General features: G+C 40.6%; 1 protein-coding gene across 1 annotated transcript; it reads right to left on the minus strand.

Moving 5' to 3' along the window:
- Positions 1 to 608: 608 nt before the first annotated feature.
- Positions 609 to 19,652, minus strand: LOC311078708 (uncharacterized protein). Its single transcript, XM_084107690.1, has 10 exons — positions 19,554 to 19,652; positions 18,839 to 19,162; positions 18,385 to 18,747; positions 17,992 to 18,072; positions 7,661 to 7,699; positions 7,498 to 7,572; positions 1,650 to 1,678; positions 1,484 to 1,558; positions 1,266 to 1,334; positions 609 to 1,147 (listed from the first exon to the last, which is right to left on the minus strand). Exons 1-10 carry the CDS (start codon positions 19,612 to 19,614, stop codon positions 1,037 to 1,039), a joined length of 1,227 nt encoding a protein of 408 aa, XP_083963816.1. The 5' UTR covers positions 19,615 to 19,652; the 3' UTR covers positions 609 to 1,036.
- Between the last annotated feature and the right edge of the window lie 162 nt (positions 19,653 to 19,814).

Raw genomic sequence — 19,814 nt, forward strand, 5'->3', positions numbered from 1 at the left:
TATGTGTGTTTAAAATCTGCAAAATAAAGAGAATTATGACTATCACATATGCAAAACCTCAAACGATCTCTTATAGATCATTTAACTGAGAGAGTTACTCAGGAGAATAGAGAAAGCTCAGATATGCAAGACTCTGAAATGGACTTCAAGTGCAGCATTCAGTGTGATTTCCAGATGATGGTGATTTTGCAGGATGATTTGAACACGTTCAGAGAATAGCTCTGTTCTCAGAACAGGTTAAAGCGCTGATAAAGCTGTGGAGCAGATTTGAGGAAGTGAAACATGGTGTTGAAATGTTCAGTGTTTCTTTGTAGCTCAGAGTGTGGTAATGGACTCTCTTGTCTAGTGTTTAGTGCTGTTATCATCCTAGGCCCCCTCTATTTTTTATTTTTCTTTCTTTTTTTAAAAATTGAAATTAAGTAATATTTTTTTCCTCAAATAGCTTTGTAGTTACTGCAAAATATACTTCTGTTTTCCAGTGGCGGCTGGTGGGTTTTAAAATAGAGGGTTTTTTTAAAAGGAGCAAGTTTATTTACATCTGTTTTACATGAATGGAAGAGACAACTTTTCTTTTAACTGATTTTTCATGCTTATTGTCACGTGGAAAAAAGAAAGAAATAACTGACATTTAATTGCGCGACACACTGCAAAGTCAAATTTTAGCTGTGATGATATAGATGAGATTCTGTGCTCTGACCAGATGATGATTCACAATAAATCTCATTCACATTCACATTCAACAAATATCTGCTCGTTCACACACAATCAATACATTTTTTTCAATCAATTTTTATTTATATAGCGCCTTTACAACAACCAGAAAGGTGCACAAAGCGCTTTCCATAAAACACATAAAAAAGGCAGCAGGATATGAAAATAGCAAATTAAAGCTAATTTAAGCAGTTAAAACAAAGTAACTAACACAAGGACTAAAAACACAAAACAAGGTTACATGTTGAAAGCCTTCCTAAAAAGAAACGTTTTTAACTGCGATTTAAAAACACTAAACACAGTTATGTTACGAAGGGGAGTATCATTAATGTTTATGTGTGAAGGTCTTGTTCTTGTTCACAGAGGCGTAAAGTTCATCCTGCGGTTGATCTTCTCTTCCTCTGATTGCAGCATAAGTCACTGTATCATCATGATCCTGAAAGAACAGATTCTGTCCATCAATGTTTGAACCCCAGCGATTATTATTATTATTATTATTAGAGCATGAGCTTCATGTGTCTGAGAGTCAAACTCATGTGCTGGTATCTTCTCACATTGAGTGATTTTACTGGCTTTGTATTGGAAGAAGTGACCTCAGAATAAGTCACATCATCTGTCTGCTCCTAAACATCAATGCAAACGTGCAGAGAGTCAAGTTTAACACACAGAACAGACATATCTCTCGCTATAATATGTAGAATAACACAAAAGCTTTTAAATCACATTATTGAACAGACAGTGAACGTAATGTTTGATGATTTAGTGGACTCACATTGGCTCTTGCAGCGGGAGGAATGGACATGTTGATCGTCTCATACGTCCCTTTATGATCATTCTCATCTTTGACCTTCAGAACAAACAGTTAAACTGCATGAATGACACTTTATTGAGCTTTAAAGACAGTAATCAAATCTAAATCACTGCATTACTGAACTCACCGCAGAGTCGCCAGTCCCTCTTTTATTATCTGAAAACAAGTGCCTCATGAAATATGAGTATTTATGATCAAACACACATGAAAAACACAATGTTAAGCATTAAGCTTTTTCAACAATCAGATTTTGTTGAAGCATTAAAATGAATAATAAAAATGATTGTTGACTTGCACTGTAAACCCAGATTTTGATTCAACTCAAAGAGATTGAGTTCATATTACTTAAATGTGTCTAATTTATTGACATTACTTGTTAATTCTGATTAAGCTGAACTTTTTCTTGTCCTTTCTTATTGTAATTGAGTTTTTAAGTCCAATCAGTAGTTTCTACTCAAACAAACTGAGTTTGTATTACTTAAACATGTGTCATTTCTTTACATTAATTATGAATTCTGAGTAAACTGTACTTTTTAATGGCTTATCTTATTGTAATTATGTGTTTGAGCTCAAACAACTTAATATCACCAAGTTTTGCCTGTCCAACGGTATGTTCAGAGGGTCAAAAACAAAATACGAAATCGCGAATTATTTTCCAGATGGAGTCACGGGTAAGTTCGTGATTTCTGGACGTTATTGTTGTGTCCACTGTAACCATTTGTAAATTTACTGCTAATTTCCTACAGAATTGTAGTGTATTTCCATAATACAGCTAGTATTAGGCTGTATCTTTTACAGAACAGCTGTAAATATACAGCACATTTCTGTTTTCAACCCGATAAATTCGTAATACAGTATCATACTGAAAAGGTATTGCATTGTGGGATTGATTTCTTTCGCGCTCAATTCAGTTCAAATGTGATGCGAGCAGACACTACTAAAGGCAAACTTGATTTGTCAGCGAGATTCATTCAACTGAACAGAATAATCATTCATGTTAGCCTATCAAGATAAACAAGCTCACAAAATCTTAAAAATTGCTCACAGAATCTGTGAGCAATTTTTAAGATTTTGTGAGCTTCGGTTCGTGTTTCAAACAGTAACTTAGCTAACAGTTAGTTGCCTGAGGCGCAACAGAAAATGGACGACATTAACGTTACATGAAGATGGATGGAAGAATCATCTGAATAATCTAGCTGCGCCTGTGACGATAAGTGGGATTTAGAGTTTGAGAAGATGGGAAAATTGTTCAACTGAGTGATACGGTAAGCCAGTATATATATTTTTGCGTTCGCATTTCTACATTGTTTCCACGTATTTGGTTTGATTTTGCGAACGCGGTTTATACCGCGGCCTCGCAAGCATTCACTCTGTTCCACCTGTTTACCAAGTAACAGTTAACGTTAACTTCGACATTTCACATAGCCTAATAGGCAACATTTACCATATTTTTTACAGTCTATGCATTTACCATGTTATTTGCATGACACGCTTTTGATATATATATACATATATTTTTTTTCGTTTCAGGCTTTGCAATCTGATGACAATCCAGTGCTAATGTAAGTGCTAAACAAGTTATAGTCTATCTATGTGGTAAAAAAATAAATAAATAATGCTGTCAGTTATGTGATCGTGCTTTTGAATCGTTGTCAGAATTTTGCTAGCACAAGAAAATCCATGTTCCTAATGTTGTTTTCAAATGTAGTATTCCTGATTGCCATGCCATGGTCCTACAACTACTCCCACCATTCAAAGAGAAGTTAGACGGTGTTATCCTTAAAGCAGATAAGTAGAGATTATTCAACAAATCTCATTAATCTGTAATATGTTTTATGTTTTGGTTTTGTTGATCATGGCTGTGCTGTCCTTTTTAAAAATTGTTTCAGGAATTTGCAAAGCTGATGTCCAGCAATCTACATTTGCCAGAGAGTCCACACTTTATATTGCTTGGTATGTAAACATTGGGTAGTTTTAATCTAAAATGAAAAGCCATCATTTACTCACCCCACTGCAAAATATGTTTTTCTTAATTAGTGTTTTTTTCTTGTTTCCAGTCCAGATATCTAAAATTCTTACATGAAGAAGCATTTAATAGACAAGTAAAAATTGTCTTGTTTTCTGAAAGAATAAGTCAAAATTAAGTGAGTTTATGCTTAAAACAAGCAAAATAATATGCCAGTGCTTTTAACGTTCTAACCCTAATCAATTTTAATGTTTAGGTGAAAAATTTAATTCATAAAATTATGAATAGACAACTACATCGAACCACAGTGAAACTCACACTAGTTATTTTAATTATTAATATTATTTATTAATTATTATTATTTTATTTTTTTTCAATTACAGGTCAATCTCTATGCGACCAGTGCTGGATATTACGTTTGGAAGGTCAAGGTGTGTGTGGAAAGGATCACAGCATCTTCATCACTGGCCTGGCAGCACTGTTTGCCTCCTCCTATAACTTCAGCTTGCAGTACAGAAGAGGCAGCACCTTGAGTTTGTTCAGAGGTTAGTCATTGACATATTTGCCATTCATATAAATATTGGACTGAATTGTGACTTGTCTAGACAGTATTTATTAAGCTGACTACTGGTATAAACAATATGGCCATGGTTTCCATACTGGGCTTAGCTTAAGCCAGGTCTAGGCCTTAATAAAATTAGGATATTTAAGCAGCTTTTATAAAAATGTCTAATAAAAAAAAAACATTACTGGTGTGCATCTTGAGACAAAACAGTGGCAGTCACATTTTTTAAGATATGTCAGTGCAAGTTGTTTTCAGTTAAATGATTAGTGAAAATTCTGTCATTAATTACTAACCAATTCTTCCAAACCTGTAAGACCTTCATTCATCTTCAGAACACAAATTAAGATATTTTTGATGAAATCTGAGAGGTTTCTGAACCACCCATAGACAGCAACGTCTTTGCAACTTTCAAGGCCCAGAAAGGTAGTCAAAACATCGTTTAAATAATCTATGTAACTACAGTGGTGCAACCTTAATATTATGAAGCGATGAGAATATCTTTTGTGCACAAAAACAAAATAACGTCATTATTCAACAATCTCTACTCTTTCACGTCATTCTCCTATGCTGTTGACGTAGTGTAAACAGTGTCAAGTCACCTTCATTTATATAGTGCTTTTAACAATATAGATTGTTTCAAAGCAGCTTTACAGTGATAATAGGAAAGTACAGTAACATAGATTGTTTAGGCTTTACAGCAGCTCTTGAATAAATTTATTAGATAGACTATTTTTGACCGTCAAAATGCCGGCGTACACAGCTTCAGTGAGTTGTTCAAAATCTTTCTTTTTAGTAAACTCTGTACACAAACAATGTTCTCAATGCTAGAGTTCATGTGTAGAGCCCCTGGTGATACTTCCAGTAAAGTTTCATGTTGTGTCGAGCCTTCTTGGTTGTTTTAAAAATAGCTATTTTTAATGCTATAATAGTCGTGCCCCTAGCACTCACATTCAAAAGGCAATTTGACCGAAAACGAAAATACGGTCAAACTTAAAAGTGGCGTTTCCATCCTAATTATGCTTTTAAACGAAAGTTTGCCTCGGGTAGATTAACAAAAAGAGGTTGCATTTTGGCAAGAGTTACCCTTTAACGCGTTCCGGCCCACTAATCTGCACAAAACGGATGTGTCTGGTGGCTCGAGAATGTAAACCCTGTTTTAGATTTCTAGGTGCAAGTCTTGGAAAAAAAGCCAGTGCAGCGCTTTGGGTTCTACGTCAGAACGTAGGCTTATTATTGTCCAACTCTGGTCGTGTGTGATGACCCAAGAGCTAGCCAATAGTGAGCCTACATTCTGATATAGAACCCATAAGCGCTGCACTGGCTTGCACTACGTCAACAGTGTAGGAGAATGACATGGAAAAGAAGAGATTATTCAACAATGTCGTTATTTTGGGGTTATTTTGCACACAAAAAGTATTCTCGTCACTTCATCATATTAAGGTTGAACCACTGTAGTTATATGTACTATTTACTGATGTTTTTACCACCTTTCTGGGCTTTGACAGTTGCAATGACATTGATGTCAATGGAGGGACAGAAACCTCCCAGATTTCATCAAAAATATCTTAATTTGTGTCCCGAAGATGAACGAAAGTCTTGAGGGTGAGTAATAATGACAGAATTTTCATTTTTGGGTGCAAACATGTTTAGTCTGGTAAATATCATGTTTAACATGATCATGTAGTCATGTATGCAATTCACATTGCAAGGCTTGCAATTAAAGTTAAATTATTTCTGTCACAAAGGTTTGGGCTGGATTCTGGCAATGTGTGCTCTACATAAACTGAGAGTCTATGGCTGCCTTTCCACTGATACTCTGATGGGACCTGATGAGGGGATGATATTGTTAATGAGCTGGGTGATGAGTAGACAAAAGTTGTAGAATAAAACTTTAAATCTGGCAACCCTACTTTCAAAAGTTTAGTTAGTAGTATTTATTATGACAGTGCACATGTAAACAGACACATTGAGTTGATGTATTTTAACCAGGGCAGAAAAAATAACAGTTATTGATCACAACATCCAACATTGCTTTTTTTTCTCATGTTGTTCAGTTTTTTCCAAACAAATTAGTCGTTAAAACCGATATCTGGTTTTTATTTACACATCTTTTGTGCTGTCTATCTCTGTCAAAATATATAAACTTAGTCCATAATATTTCATTGTTTTTTTTCCTTTCTTTTCAGCCTTTTAGACGCTTTCTTCACATCAATCCTGAACGTGGATCAAAAACAAAGAAAGGACAAGTAACTTCAAAGAAAGCTGGCCAAGTTGTGCAAAAAAAGAACACCACAGAAAGCCTACAGGTTTCCTCACTTCTGCGAAAACTTGCAGACTTTGAATGGGATTTCCTTTGCACTTTTATGGACTTCAGAACAGAAACAGCAATTCACTGCCATTATAAAGCTTGGAAGAGCCAGGACATTTTTAATAGAACTCCAATTGTATTCGTCTGAAAGAAGAATGTCATATAGACCTAGGATGACTTGAGGGTGAGTAAATCATGGGCTAATTAAAATTTTTGGATGGACTATCCCTTTAATTAAGCGCTAAGTGTTACCTGTTTGTTGTTAAAGTGTTAAAATTGCATTTTATGTTTAAAAAAAATTCAGCCAACATGTTCACAGAAGGCAAATTTCTGATCTTTGCTTTTAACCAAAATAAATGTTTTAAAACCCAGAAAATGTTGTTTTCTTTTTCCTAGTATGGCTACTCTTATGAAACCTTAACATGTAATATTTTAATTATGTAATTATAAAAGCAGCATTCCCTGTAAAATACAATTTATTGCTGTATACAAGTTTAATATTGTAAAAGTATGTGGTATATACTGTATTTGGTAATTCCAGTGGAGTACTATAATGCTTTTTACTGTACTAGTGCTGTAAAAATACAGTATGTGGCTGGCAATGGAAAAATATTTTACATGGCTCTATTTATTGAAAGATATTTTGAGTTTCAGGAGCTAAAAGTTAAGTTGGGTACGTTAGAATATACAATTTAGTGGAATTGGTAATGGAGTAATGCTTACTTAACAAGCTGAGTTAAATAAATGGGTGGGGGATGATTGTTTAAACTAAGTATCTTCAGTTACTTTAACTCGGTTATAAGTACATTCAACTTAAATGTTCTATTCCATTCCATTATGGCCTTAAGTACATTGAACGTAGTCCATTTCACTTATTCAACTAATGCTTCATTACTTAAAAATTTTAAGGCAACGAGTTACCTTGGTTTTTTTAAGTAAATTCTACTTATCCGGGTTTACAGTGTGATAACTCGTTGATATTGACATTACAGGATTTCTCAGCAGGAATAAACTTCTGTTTGAGAATTTCATATAATCCACATGTTTCTATGATACTTACAGTCTGAACATGATGTGTTTGTTTGCTCATCTGAACTGTTTTTAATTGTTGTAAAGCAGTAAATCTGAAAACTCACCAGCTCTTTTTCTGCAGATCAGCCAGAGAAGAGCAAGAAGGAGAACAGCGACTGCAGCGACAGAAATCACTATGACTGAAGAAGAGATCGAGCACAGAGTCAGAGACGGACAGGGCAGATTGGGGACAATTATAGACAAAGACAAAACACTGTGATTATGTACCTAGTGTGTTTGTAGTCGAATGATCCTGAGAGTCTGTGCCTGGTGAAAAGGATGAATGGGGACAATTATATACAAAGACAAAAGCCATCGACAATGGTGACATGCTTCATGCTGCAGTGCATGCTGGGAGCCACCCATAGTATAAAACTCATACATACAGTACTGTGCAAAAGTCTTAGGCATGTTAATATCTTTAGGCATGTATAGCAACCCGCGAGTGTTTCAAATGTTGCCGCGGGGCCGTCTACGGGTGTGCCTCGTATCGCATTTGGCGCTCCAGAGGAAGAATCGATGTCGATCGCCGCATCACAAGGCGAGCTGGTTTCTTCAGGAGATGATGATTCGGCTGTGCTGCCGCCCTCCGGGGTTCCAGCACCGTCTGAGTTGTATCCAGAACTGACGGCTATGCTTTCCCGGGCAGTGGTGTGAAGTAACGAATTACAAATACTCACTATACTGTAATTAAGTAGTTTTTTTCAGAAATTGTACTTTTTTGAGTAGTTTAAAAATTGTGTAATTTTACTTTTACTTCTCTATTATCCTTCTGTTTGTGGTCGTTATTCGTTACATGCTTGTTTTAAAATTTTATTTTTATCCATCAACGTGATTGGATCAAGTAATAATCGGTCTCGTGACTGTCGTCAAATCAAATTCTGCATAGAAAACTTTAACCGCTAGCTAGCCTATCTGCTGTTACTCGTGGCTGCTGTGGAAGTGCATTCTCCAAGCATCAATTCAATAGAGATATCAGCGTCTTCCTCTAATATGCTAAGGTACATTTCACATTTCTGCTTATTATTATATTTATATAGGTTGGCCTATCTACAGGGACTGACATTTGATGTGAGGTTGGGGGTATTGCGTACAGTGTAAACCAACTCAAGTGCCGAGTTCATAATTCGGTGAATTCCCGCTCCCATTTACTTAATATATTATAGAGACGCGCATCGCGATCTGTGCACTGCTGTGCTGTCTCTCCCTCGCGCTGTCGCGCTCAACATGCAGGAGTCACTTGGAGAAGTCAGCAGCTCGTTGCACGTGGTGCGCGCTGTGAAGGTGTGTTGGGGACACTCTAAAACTGTGGAAAAACACCTTCTGTACTGAAATAGGAGGACCAGATTCAGTATGCAGTGCACATTATGAACCATGGCGTTAACTTGAACTGCGTTTCTGTCAGTGCGTGACTACAGCTCGTTAATAAACAACGTTTTTTGATTGATCCATTTCATAAAATCCGCCTTCATTTAGCAAGTGCACTTGCGCAAAAACATTTGTTGTTGTGGTTGTTGTGGATGCTGCTGATAAAACAGCTTCGCCAAGACTACAAAGAGATGCATTTGTCTGTGTGTTTGTTTCTTTTGTAAAAGTTTCCCCGGATATAGGCTACTTCCCTATTTAATGCATAATTTTTCTTACAAATTATATTATCAGCATTACAATTTGAGTAAATGTAGCTGTGTAAAATTTAAGGGATGATGCCACCCTTCTAGAACAATGTGCATTTACGTTTAAATTGTAACGCATTTAATGGCATGGAATTACAGTGTAATTAGTGTTAGTTCACAATCTTAGGCTTTTTCATTTTATTGAGTGAGGTAAACTGATAATATTAGTGATTCTCATTTCTTTATCAAAACACAAAAACTGGTGCCGTTTTGGAGAGAAATTGGGGTATTTTTTAATCTCTCTATTTAACCCATATCATGGTGTGTGATGCTTAACTATCTAAAGTTTTTTTTTTTATTCTTTGCACAGTTATGAACATTGATATTTTATGTGCAACAAGCGTGCTCAGGCTCAGTGGCCTTATGCCTAATTTTTAATGTTTTCTTTTTAAACAATATGATTTAAATGGTGATACTGTTTTGATGCATTTTAAAAAGATGAATGATATATATTCTTCAATCTTTTTAATGTGAATTACAGTATGTACAATGTTTTTTTTACTTTATTAATTGTAGTGCACAGTGTTTATTATAAAGGTGTAGAATCCGCAGCTCAGTACTCACTACTCACTACTCATGAGTACTTTTAAATTAGCTACTTTTTTACTTTTACTCAAGTAGTTTTTTGGACAAGTACTTTTTACTCTACTCACACTACATTTTTTTGAATGTAATGGTACTTTTACTTGAGTATGTTTTTTCAGTACTCTTTCCACCACCGTGAGCATCGGGTTAGTACCAGGCCAGGATACTCAAGGACTTGCACGAGGGCAGAGCTGACCAAGAGCTCCTTGATGAGCTGCGTACAAGCTCCAGGATGTTCGTGCACCAAACTCGCTCTCTGGGTGACGAAGGTGACCACACGCTCCCTTGGTCAGGTGATGTCCTTGATGAGCTGCGTACAAGCTCCAGGATGTTCGTGCACCAAACTCGCTCTCTGGGTGACGAAGGTGACCACACGCTCCCTTGGTCAGGTGATGTCCACTAGTGTTGTCCAGGAACGACACCTGTGGCTTAACCTGGCGGATATGCGAGATGCCGAGCGGACTCGTCTGCTCGACTCTCCTATCTCCCAGACAGGCCTTTTCGGCAGCGCAGTCGAGGACTTCGCCCAAAAGTTCTCGGCTGCCCAGAAACAGACTGAGGCTATTAAGCACATACTGCCCGGGCGACCAGCTGCTGCCTCCACCAAGTCGCCGGCACAGTCAACTCAGTCTGTTTGCCGCCGAGGGCGCCCTCCTGCGACTCCCGCCACTCAAGCTCGGCCCAAGCAGCAGCCAATGTGGTTAAAGACACTACTAACACACCCATCTCTGAGCACCCAGAGTACATGAATGACAGTCCGCGTCACTTATGAGCCTCGCCACTCTCGTCCCCCTCTGTCGCCAGAACCCTGGTCAGAGCAGACCCCCGTGGAACGCACGTCCTTCCCTGGTCTCATCTGTCAGGACGCGGTCTATGACTGTGCCCCCACACCGGGATGCACTGCCTCCCCACTTCAGGCCAGTCATACCGCTTCGCTGCCCCACCGAGGGTACGTCTGTGGTCCCCATGATCCCGCTGGTACAGTTTTTGGGAGCCTGGCTTAAGCTTCCCAACCTGTCCTGCTGGGTCGCCAAGACCATCAGGCTCGGCTATGCAAATAATTTTGCACGATATCCTCTCCAAGGGAGTCCGCTACACTTTGGTCGGTGGCAATGCCCCTGTCATGCGTGCGGAAATCACTACCTTACTGGCGAAAGGTGCGATCGAGATTGTCCCTCCAGCCAAAATGAAGTCCTGGTTTTACGGCCGCTACTTCATTGTACCGAAGAAATCCGGTGGGTTACGGCCAATCCTGGATTTGCGAGTTTTGAACCGGTCCCTCTACAGGATCCCGTTCAAGATGCTCACGGCCAAACGCATTTTCTAATGCATCCAGCCGCAGGATTGGTTCGCAGAGATCAACCTGAAGGACGCCTACGTCCATGTCTCCATTCTTCCTCGACACAGACCGTTTCTTCGGTTTGCTTTCGAGGGACAGGCATACCAGTACGCGGTTCTCCCATTCGGGCTAGCCCTGTCTCCTCGCGTCTTTACAAAGGTCATTGAGGCAGCCCTTGTGCCGCTTCGGCTACATGGGGTCCGCATCCTGAATTATCTCGACGACTGGCTGATCCTAGCTCACTCTCGAGATCAGGTTTGCGAGCACAGGGACCTAGTGCTCCGGCACCTAGCTCGTCTGGGCCTTCGGGTCAACTGGGAGAAGAGCAAACTCTGCCCTGTGCAGAGGATCTCTTTTCTCTGTATGGAAATCGACTAGGTCGCCATGTGCGCACAGCTTACGAGCGAGCGCGCGCAGTCACTGCTGACTTGCCTGCGTCACATCCAGAGCAAGAGTGCGGTTCCACTGAAATCCTTTCAGAGGCTCCTGGGGCATATGGCATCCACAGCCGCAGTCACACTGCTCGAGTTGCTTCATATGATACTGCTTCAGCACTGGCTACGCGATCGAGTCCCGTGGTGGAAATGGCAACACGCTACGCTCCAAGTATCAGTTACTCCGACCTGTCATCAGACCTTCACCCCGTGGACGAACCTCAGCTTTCTACGGGCCGGAGTGCCCTTAGAACAAGTTTCCAGGCATGTTGTTGTCTCTACAGATGCCTCCACCACGGTTGGGGTGCCATGTGCAATGGACATGCTGCCGTGGGCTCCTGGACAGGACCCCAGCGCCTTTGGCATGTCAATTGCCTCGAGTTGCTGGCTGTACGTCTCGCTCTGCACCGCTTCCATGCGTTGCTCAAGAACCAGCACGTACTAGTCCGATCAGACAACACCGCGACTGTAGCGTACATCAACCGTCAAAGTGGTCTACGCTCCTGCCGTATGTCGCAACTCGCCCGCCACCTCCTCTTATGGAGTCAGAAGCATCTGAGTTCGCTTCGAGCCATGTATATTCCCTGAGAACTTAACTCTGCAGCCGACGAGCTCTCTCGGCTTCAGCCCCTCGCTGGAGAATGGCGACTCTATCCCCAGTCGGTTCAGCTGATTTGGGAACAGTTCGGCGAAACACAGGTAGATGTGTTTGCCTCCCACGACTCTTCCCATTGCAGCCTGTTTTACTCCCTGACAGAGGGCATGCTCGGCACGGATGCACTGGCGCACAGCTGGCCGCGGGGTATGCATTTCCCCCAGTGAGCCTTCTCGTACAGACCCTGTGCAAGATCAGGGAGGACGAGGAGCAGGTCCCTTCTGGTTGCGCCTCATTGGCCCACCCGGACATGGTTCTCCAAACTCATGCTCCTCGTGACAGCCCCTCCCTGGCCAATTCCTCTGAGGAAGGATCTCGTCCCGATCTTTGGAATCTCCACGTGTGGCTTCTGGATGGGACAGGCAGGTTTGAGTACCCTACCACCAGCGGTGGTGGCTACCATCACTTCCACTAGAGCATCGTCCACGAGACATGCCTATGCGTTGAAGTGGAACCTCTTCGTCACCTGGTGCTCTTCTAGCCAAGAAGACCCCAGTAAATGCCCAATCAGTGTTGTGCTTTCCTTCCTGCAAGAAGGGTTGGAGAGAAGGCTGTCTCCCTCCACCCTTAACCCTCAGAGGTCGGAGATCACGCCAGCGTGATCTGCTCGCTTTTTTCCTTATGAGTTGAATTGAGACCCCAAATACTCTTTTGACTTTGATTTTACAAAACAAGTTTCATACATCAATCGATTCTGTTAAATGTGTATTATTTTTGTGTATACTCACAATAAAAACAAAGTGTTGTGCTTTTTGCCAAATAAAGAAAAATAAACACGAAGCGAGTTCTGCCTTCTCTCTGCCAGTAAAGTCCATTCTGAAACGAGTCCGAAAATGAGCAATAACTCAGTGAATACTCAGTCAAACAGGCATACAGACACACAGGCATGAAGCTTGAATTATCTTCTTTTAAATGAAGTAATTTATATAAAAAACAAATATTCTCATCTTGTGAAATCTGTATTAAAAGAGAGCGATTCCAGTCGACCTCATTAGAGCTAATTCAAATGTAATGTGACTCCGCCCACGGAGAGCGCACGCTATTCAAACGCAAATGGCTGAGGTAATCCGCGCAATCCTGTGAACGCCCCCATCAGCTCGAGAAAACCAAAACACAAGTTTATTCAGAACATTACTTGTTTACAACGTCTCGCAGCGCTGTGAGGAATAATGAGGAATACGAGCTGAGGAATACTAGTAAGTTTTTCCTTCTCGGGTTTCTGTTTATGAATGAATGAACGACATAGATGCGCGCTGTTTACCACAGCTGGCAAAAAACAATATTACGTGACAGTTCTCCATTATGGACGCGAGCGCTCTAAAAAAAAAGCACTACAAGACTTTCAAACTTTCACAGAGACCTCAAAACAGAAAGTACAAATCCTTTCTTTAAAACGAATTTCGTTTTGTATCAATTGTATCTTAATTTTAATATTTTTTTCAATAAACAAATTTCCTGGATTTAAAGTAAATATAGGCTAGCAATCACAACATAAGGTGCTTGAACTGTGTGAATGAATGATGTTTTAGCAAACTGTATTGCTATACTGAGATGAGTAAAAATCGACTGAAATATGTTGAAATAAAATGTAGGCTATTTGTATAAGCAACGTATTAAACTGCAAATTAACAATATGCCCTAATATTTCATGAAAACAACGTTACACAGTCAGGCGAAATATGAAAGACAACATCTTGTTGACTAGATTTGGGTACAGTTTTTACTGTAGAGTATACTGCCACGTCAAATAAGCTTTTGTTTAGCAATTTCTATATATAAATTACTATTTTTGTCAAAAATAAGTCATCAACTAAGATGTTAGCTGTTCCAATGTTGACTAAATTCAAACTAATGAATACATAGATAAAATGTAGGCCTATAATCATTTTTTTTTTACAAAGAAAGAGTAAACTTAAAATATTGTTGAAATTGTAATTATTGTTGTAATTGTAACCTTTTTAATAAAATAGCAAAACATATTTACAAGATATAGATGTAAGCAAAATCTTAAATGGTCAATATAAGTCTTCTTCTAAATATATCTTTTGTCCTTGCATTGTGGCTCAGTCAGTTTCACACCTGAGTGAATGGCTCATCATTATGCAGAGTGGGTGGGACATTGTATTTCTCAGGTGTAAACCACTCCTCGTTCACGCCCCCCTCGCATATTGGCTTTCCAAGCAAAACCTGTTTTACATCAATTTAAATCAATGTATGGTTTTATGTGAACGATAAAGCAAGACTGTTTTCACATAATTTTGAAGAAAAAATTCTAGGCGAGGACATCCATTAGTCAAAAGTCTTATTGACACATATTTACTATGTGTTTTGTGGCCTTATTTCAGAAATTTTAGTTTTTAGTTTTTTCAATATCCATGCATAAACATTATTCTCTCAAAAATGAAAACATGTACATACACGTGGCTCACATATTATTGTAGCCCTGTTTGTGCTATATAGAGTGAATTTACACCTTTGCCATTAATATGTTTATAAGCAACTGAAAAAAGCACAAATGTCAGGGCATGTCAGAACATCTCAAGGGCCCCAAAAACAGCCCAGACCCCAGAGGGTTAAAGTATATGTTGCCGCTATCGCCGCACATCATGATGCAGTTGAGGGTAAGTCCATTGGAAAGTCATCAGGTTCCTGAGAGGAGTGAGGAGACTGAATCCTCCTCGCCCTCCTCTCGTTCCCTCTTGGGATTTCTCAGTGGTTTTAACTGCCCTGCGGAGTGCTCACTTTGAGCCTTTGCAAGCTGTGGAGCTTAAATTCCTGTCAATGAAGACAGCGCTCCTGCTTGCACTGGCCTCCATCAAGAGGATAGGGGACCTGCAGGCATTTTCAGTTGACGAAGCGTGCCTGGAATTCGGGCCGGCTAACTCTCACGTGATCCTGAGACCACGGGCTGGATATGTGCCCAAGGTTCCTACCACCCCTTTTCGAGATCAGATGGTGAACCTGCAAGCGTTGCCCTCGGAGGAGGCAGACCCAGCCTTGGCACTGCTCTGTCCAGTACGCGCCCTCCGTGCCTACGTAGACAGAACGCAGTGTTTCAGGACCTCTGACCAGCTTTTTGTCTGTTATGGTGGGAAGCTGAAGGGAAAGGCTGTGAGAGCCCACTCCACCCGGAGTGTGGCCTCCTCTTGGGCTCTAGCGCATGGCGCCTCGCTAATAGACATCTGTAGAGCTGCAGGCTGGGCGACACCTAACACATTCACGAGATTCTATAATCTCAGAGTGGAGCCAGTATCCTCTCGTGTACTCGCTTCAACTAGCTGGTAACTTGGATCCGCTCAGGTGTCTTTGCTTGCTCGCCATTCCACTCCACGGACTGGATCAGTGCGATATTCTCCTCAGGTGAGTTCCTCCAGCACTGCTGACGCCATCGCCAGAGTTTTGCCTCCGGCAGCATTCACGGTTGGCTAGGTGCCTCCATGTGCATGATTCCCCCATTGGGCGACCCCCACATGTGTATTTCCACTGTAAGCCTCCTTGAGCATGTGTCCTTCCCATGGCAAGTCACCTCGCCACCCCTGGGGTTGAAAGACTCCACCCTTCGGGCTGGACACCCCAGTGATTTTCCATATGCAGCTCCTCCGGGTCATATGTGTATTCTAAGACCTCCCTTCGGGTGGGCATTTTGTTGCATATTTCCACTGAGATATGCTTCCCAGTGTACCTTGGTATTCCTGTGATAAGTAGGACTCCTTCATCCGTGCCAGTCTCACGACAGGGAGCTCAGACTTACACAGGGCACTGGAAGACATCTGAGAAGGTGGCGTGATTAGACTGGAACCCCCATTTCTGACGTAACTCGACGTTCCCTACTCAGGGAACGTCTCGGTTACGTATGTAGCCCTCGTTCCCTGAGTAGGGAACGGAGACGTTACATCTTCCTGTCACTTCTGCTGTACCGCTGGAAACGCCGGAGTTCAGTCTCGGCTCCTCAGCGAAGAAACATATCTGTCTGCATGTTGTGGCGTACTTCCTTATATACCCACGAGGTAGGGCGGAGTTACGCATGCAAATTCTGCAGACCCATGGCATTTCCACTGCCATTGGCTCGTTTTGTAATACTCAAAGGTGATTCTAAGTGAAACCCCCATTTCATCATCACTGACGGAACGTATCCGTTCCCTACTCATGGAACGAGGGTTACATACATAACTGAGACGTTCTTTAAGGTCAAATATATAGACATAGCCATGTAACCCTGTAGCCCAAGGCTGGTTGCCCACTGAAGCTAAGCAGGGCTGAGCCTGGTTAGTACCTGGATGGGAGACCTCCTGAGAAAACCAGATTGCTGCTGGAAGAGGTGTTAGTGAGGCCAGCAGGGGGTGCTCACCCTGTGGTCTGTGTGGGTCCTAATGCCCCAGTATAGTGACAGGGACACTATATTGTCAAAGAGCACCGTCCTTCGGATGAGACGTAAAATCGAGGTCCTGACTCTCTGTGGTCATTTAAAATCCCAGGATGTCTTTCGAAAGAGTAACCCTGGCATCCTGGCCAAATTTGCCCAGTGGCCTCTGTCCATCCTGGCCTCCTAATCATCCCCATATACTGATTGGCTTCATCACTGTCTCCTCTCCACCAGTAAGCTGGTGTGTGGTGGGCGTTCTGGCGCAATATGGCTGCCGTCACATCATCCAGGTGGATGCTGCACATTGGTGGTGGTTGAGGAGATCCCCCCTTCTATGTAAAGCGCTTTGAGTGCAGAGAAAAGCGCTATATAAATGTAATGAATTATATATATATATATATATATATATATATATATATATATATATATATATATATATATATAAGTATATTTAAATCAGTTTATTTCATATTGGGGTCATAAGACACCCAGACTTGATGAATAACTTAAGTTTTATATGTTAAAGGAGAACTCGGTAACTCTAGCGAACTCTAGTCACTTCTTCGCTGATTTTCCCTTTTGTTGTTGCATGTTTTCCCCACGAGCTCCCCCTACAGCTGTGGGGGGGGCGTATATTTCACAACACAGTCGTAAAAAACTCACTTGCGGCGGCCTCCTCCCCTTCTCTACCGCTGCTCATGTGCGTTTGTTTTGATCGGAGCAAGCCAACTGTATCGTGTGGAGCTATGTCTACCGAGGTGGGTAATCTGGTAATACATCATACATGCGTGTGTGTTTATGTCGAATTGCCGTAAAGCAATTTGTGTTTCGCGCTCGTTCTCGTTCTAGTTCTCGCTTCTCACGAGACTTCCAATTTCTATCTTGCCGGGACGGTAGTGGACAAGTTGCAAGGTTGGTTTTCCGCCTGGGAACGCTGGGGGAGGCGGGGAAAGTCACCAATATCACCAGAACAGGTTGTTTAACCATCCAAATGATTTCTAGACAGTTTTATTAAGTTAAAAAAGTTACCAAGTTCTCCTTTAAACTTGTTGCCGAGCGTTACGAGTGTACGGCTTATTTTGTGTTTCTCTCTTTTTTGTATATTTGTTTTGTTTACTTTTACATGTATGTTTTTTTAATACTTTTTTTGTGACTGGATGAGCAGTATTTTATGTCTGTTTGGTGTTTTTCATGGATCTACAGTGAATGCGCTGCATGGATGAGCTCAACATATCGTCTTCATGTGACGCTTTCTGGGAGAATCGAGTGAAAGAACCGGAGTGTTATATGAACACACTACTCTCACTGTTTATACTAAACATGTCATAGAATATGCATAAGTACGCTAATTGGGACACACCATAAAAGTCCATGAAATGAAACTAAAACAACTCAATGTGACAATCATACTGTAGAATATGACAGTCATATTTTGATGAGTTAACACTGAAGATAACTATAGCATTATGCACTGAAAAGCACTGATGTGAGAAAGACAGTGATGATGTACCTTTAGAAACGTGTGTGTTTCTAGTTGAGGGATCCTGAGAGTGTGTGATGTGGACTGGATTCACTGCTGTCGTTGAATCAGCTTGAGCAGTAAAGAGGAATGTTAGTTCAGATCATTAATACTGTACAATATGACATTCATATTTTAACGATGATCATCATATTACATAAAAAGTTAATATTTTTGCTGTCAAGTTTGAATTCCTTTATTATTTCCAGCATCACGTTTTGGACTGTTCCTTCACTGCAGTTCATTAGTTTGAAGCAATGCTTTGAGTTGCTCTTCTGTGAGAGTCAAAGAAGCTTTTGTTCCCTCAGTTTGTTCTGGTTCAGTGATACTGATAGACCTTAGTGTTACTGACATTATGAGGCTCTTCTAACACTGTTTTCTCACCTGAATACTTGACAGTGTATCTGACTGAGGTCTTGAGTTGATTTTTGAGAGTAAGCCGACATCTCCACTCTCTCTTGTTTTCATCTTCATTCAGGAGTGTTGTATTCAGAGTAATGATACAGTGATATTGATATGATGATGATAATATCTGATATCTGGAGTCTGTCTTCAGATCAACACCAGCCTGATTCACCCACAACAGCTTAATTTCCTCATAACTGACCAAATAATCACAGGAGTATCCAGCATATAAATACAACTGACAGGAGAGAGTCACAGAGCAGCCTGGACTGATCTCAGTCTGTGAGGATGAAGATGATGATGACGATGAAGATGATGATGATGATGACGAAGACACTGAAACTGAACACAAGACACAAATCACAGACTCTTCAATCATCATCTGAGTTTAAAGGGAGAATTTTTTTAATTGGCCAGATAATCATGAACTTACCATGAAGAACATGCAGATAAACATCAGCATCAGATCCTTGTTGTCTGTCATTAACATATTGTCTGCAGCTGTATAATCCATAATCTTCTTCTGTGACGTTCTTGATGTTTAGAGAGCAGTCAGACTCCAGACTCAGTCTCTCATGTCTCTCTGCGTCTTTATTCTTTATCCCTTTAGTAATCAGTTCAACTGTCTCTGAACGTCTGAATCTGTTAGAGTAGATCCATGTAGTTTTAGATTTGCAGTCAGAAAGAGCATTATTACAGGACAGACGCACATTTTCACCAAAACTGATGAACACATTCTCATCCACTCCACTGATACCTGAAACACAGTATATATCAGTGATCATTATGATATACATTAATAAATGAAAACAATAAACCATACCAGCATAAAAAGCAGAAGTTTTCAATCACAGTATTTTTCCTCACTTTAAGCAAACAACACACTCTCCAGAATAAACTATTAGTCTTTATCAGAGAGCTGTTCAAATCACTGACACACTCTTAATATGAAGATAATTCTTCATCATCAGATGTTTGAGTGACACTATGTCCAGTATCAGGAATAATACAGTATGATCTGTGTGTATCAATACACAACTCTGAGATCACAACGTGAATGTGTGCAAGAATAAACTGAGCATGTTCAAATGAACTCTTTCCAGACTAATTCCACTAAATGTCTTTAGAGAAAATACAGATTTCTTTACCTGTGAGAAGTGAAGAGAGAATGATCAGTCCCAGCAGACACAGATCACACTTATCAGCCATTTTGTGTTTCTGTCAGTCTTTCTCTTCATTATATATAGTTACAGCTCTTCCCTTAAACATCATCAGCTCCTCCTTTGATTGTGTAACTTCCTCTCATCTGATCAGAGTGTTGAAATTCTGCTAGAGTTGCTTCACTTTAGTGACACGATGCCACAGTGAACGTTTTTAACTTTGCACATGTTTAGTATGAGAATCCATCT

The sequence above is a fragment of the Abramis brama genome, assembly GCF_963993115.1.
Source record: "Abramis brama genome assembly, chromosome: 1".
Lineage (NCBI taxonomy): Eukaryota > Metazoa > Chordata > Actinopteri > Cypriniformes > Leuciscidae > Abramis > Abramis brama.

Excerpts from the sequence above, each read along its gene's own strand:
- LOC311078708 (XM_084107690.1), bottom strand. The coding sequence starts at position 19,614 with ATGGCTGATAAGTGTGATCTGTGTCTGCTGGGACTGATCATTCTCTCT. Across the intron at positions 1,679-7,497 it reads GATCTGCAGAAAAAGAGCTG|ATAATAAAAGAGGGACTGGC; the intron begins GTGAGTTTTCAG and ends ACTTGTTTTCAG. Across the intron at positions 1,559-1,649 it reads GAGGGACTGGCGACTCTGCG|GTCAAAGATGAGAATGATCA; the intron begins GTGAGTTCAGTA and ends TTTGTTCTGAAG.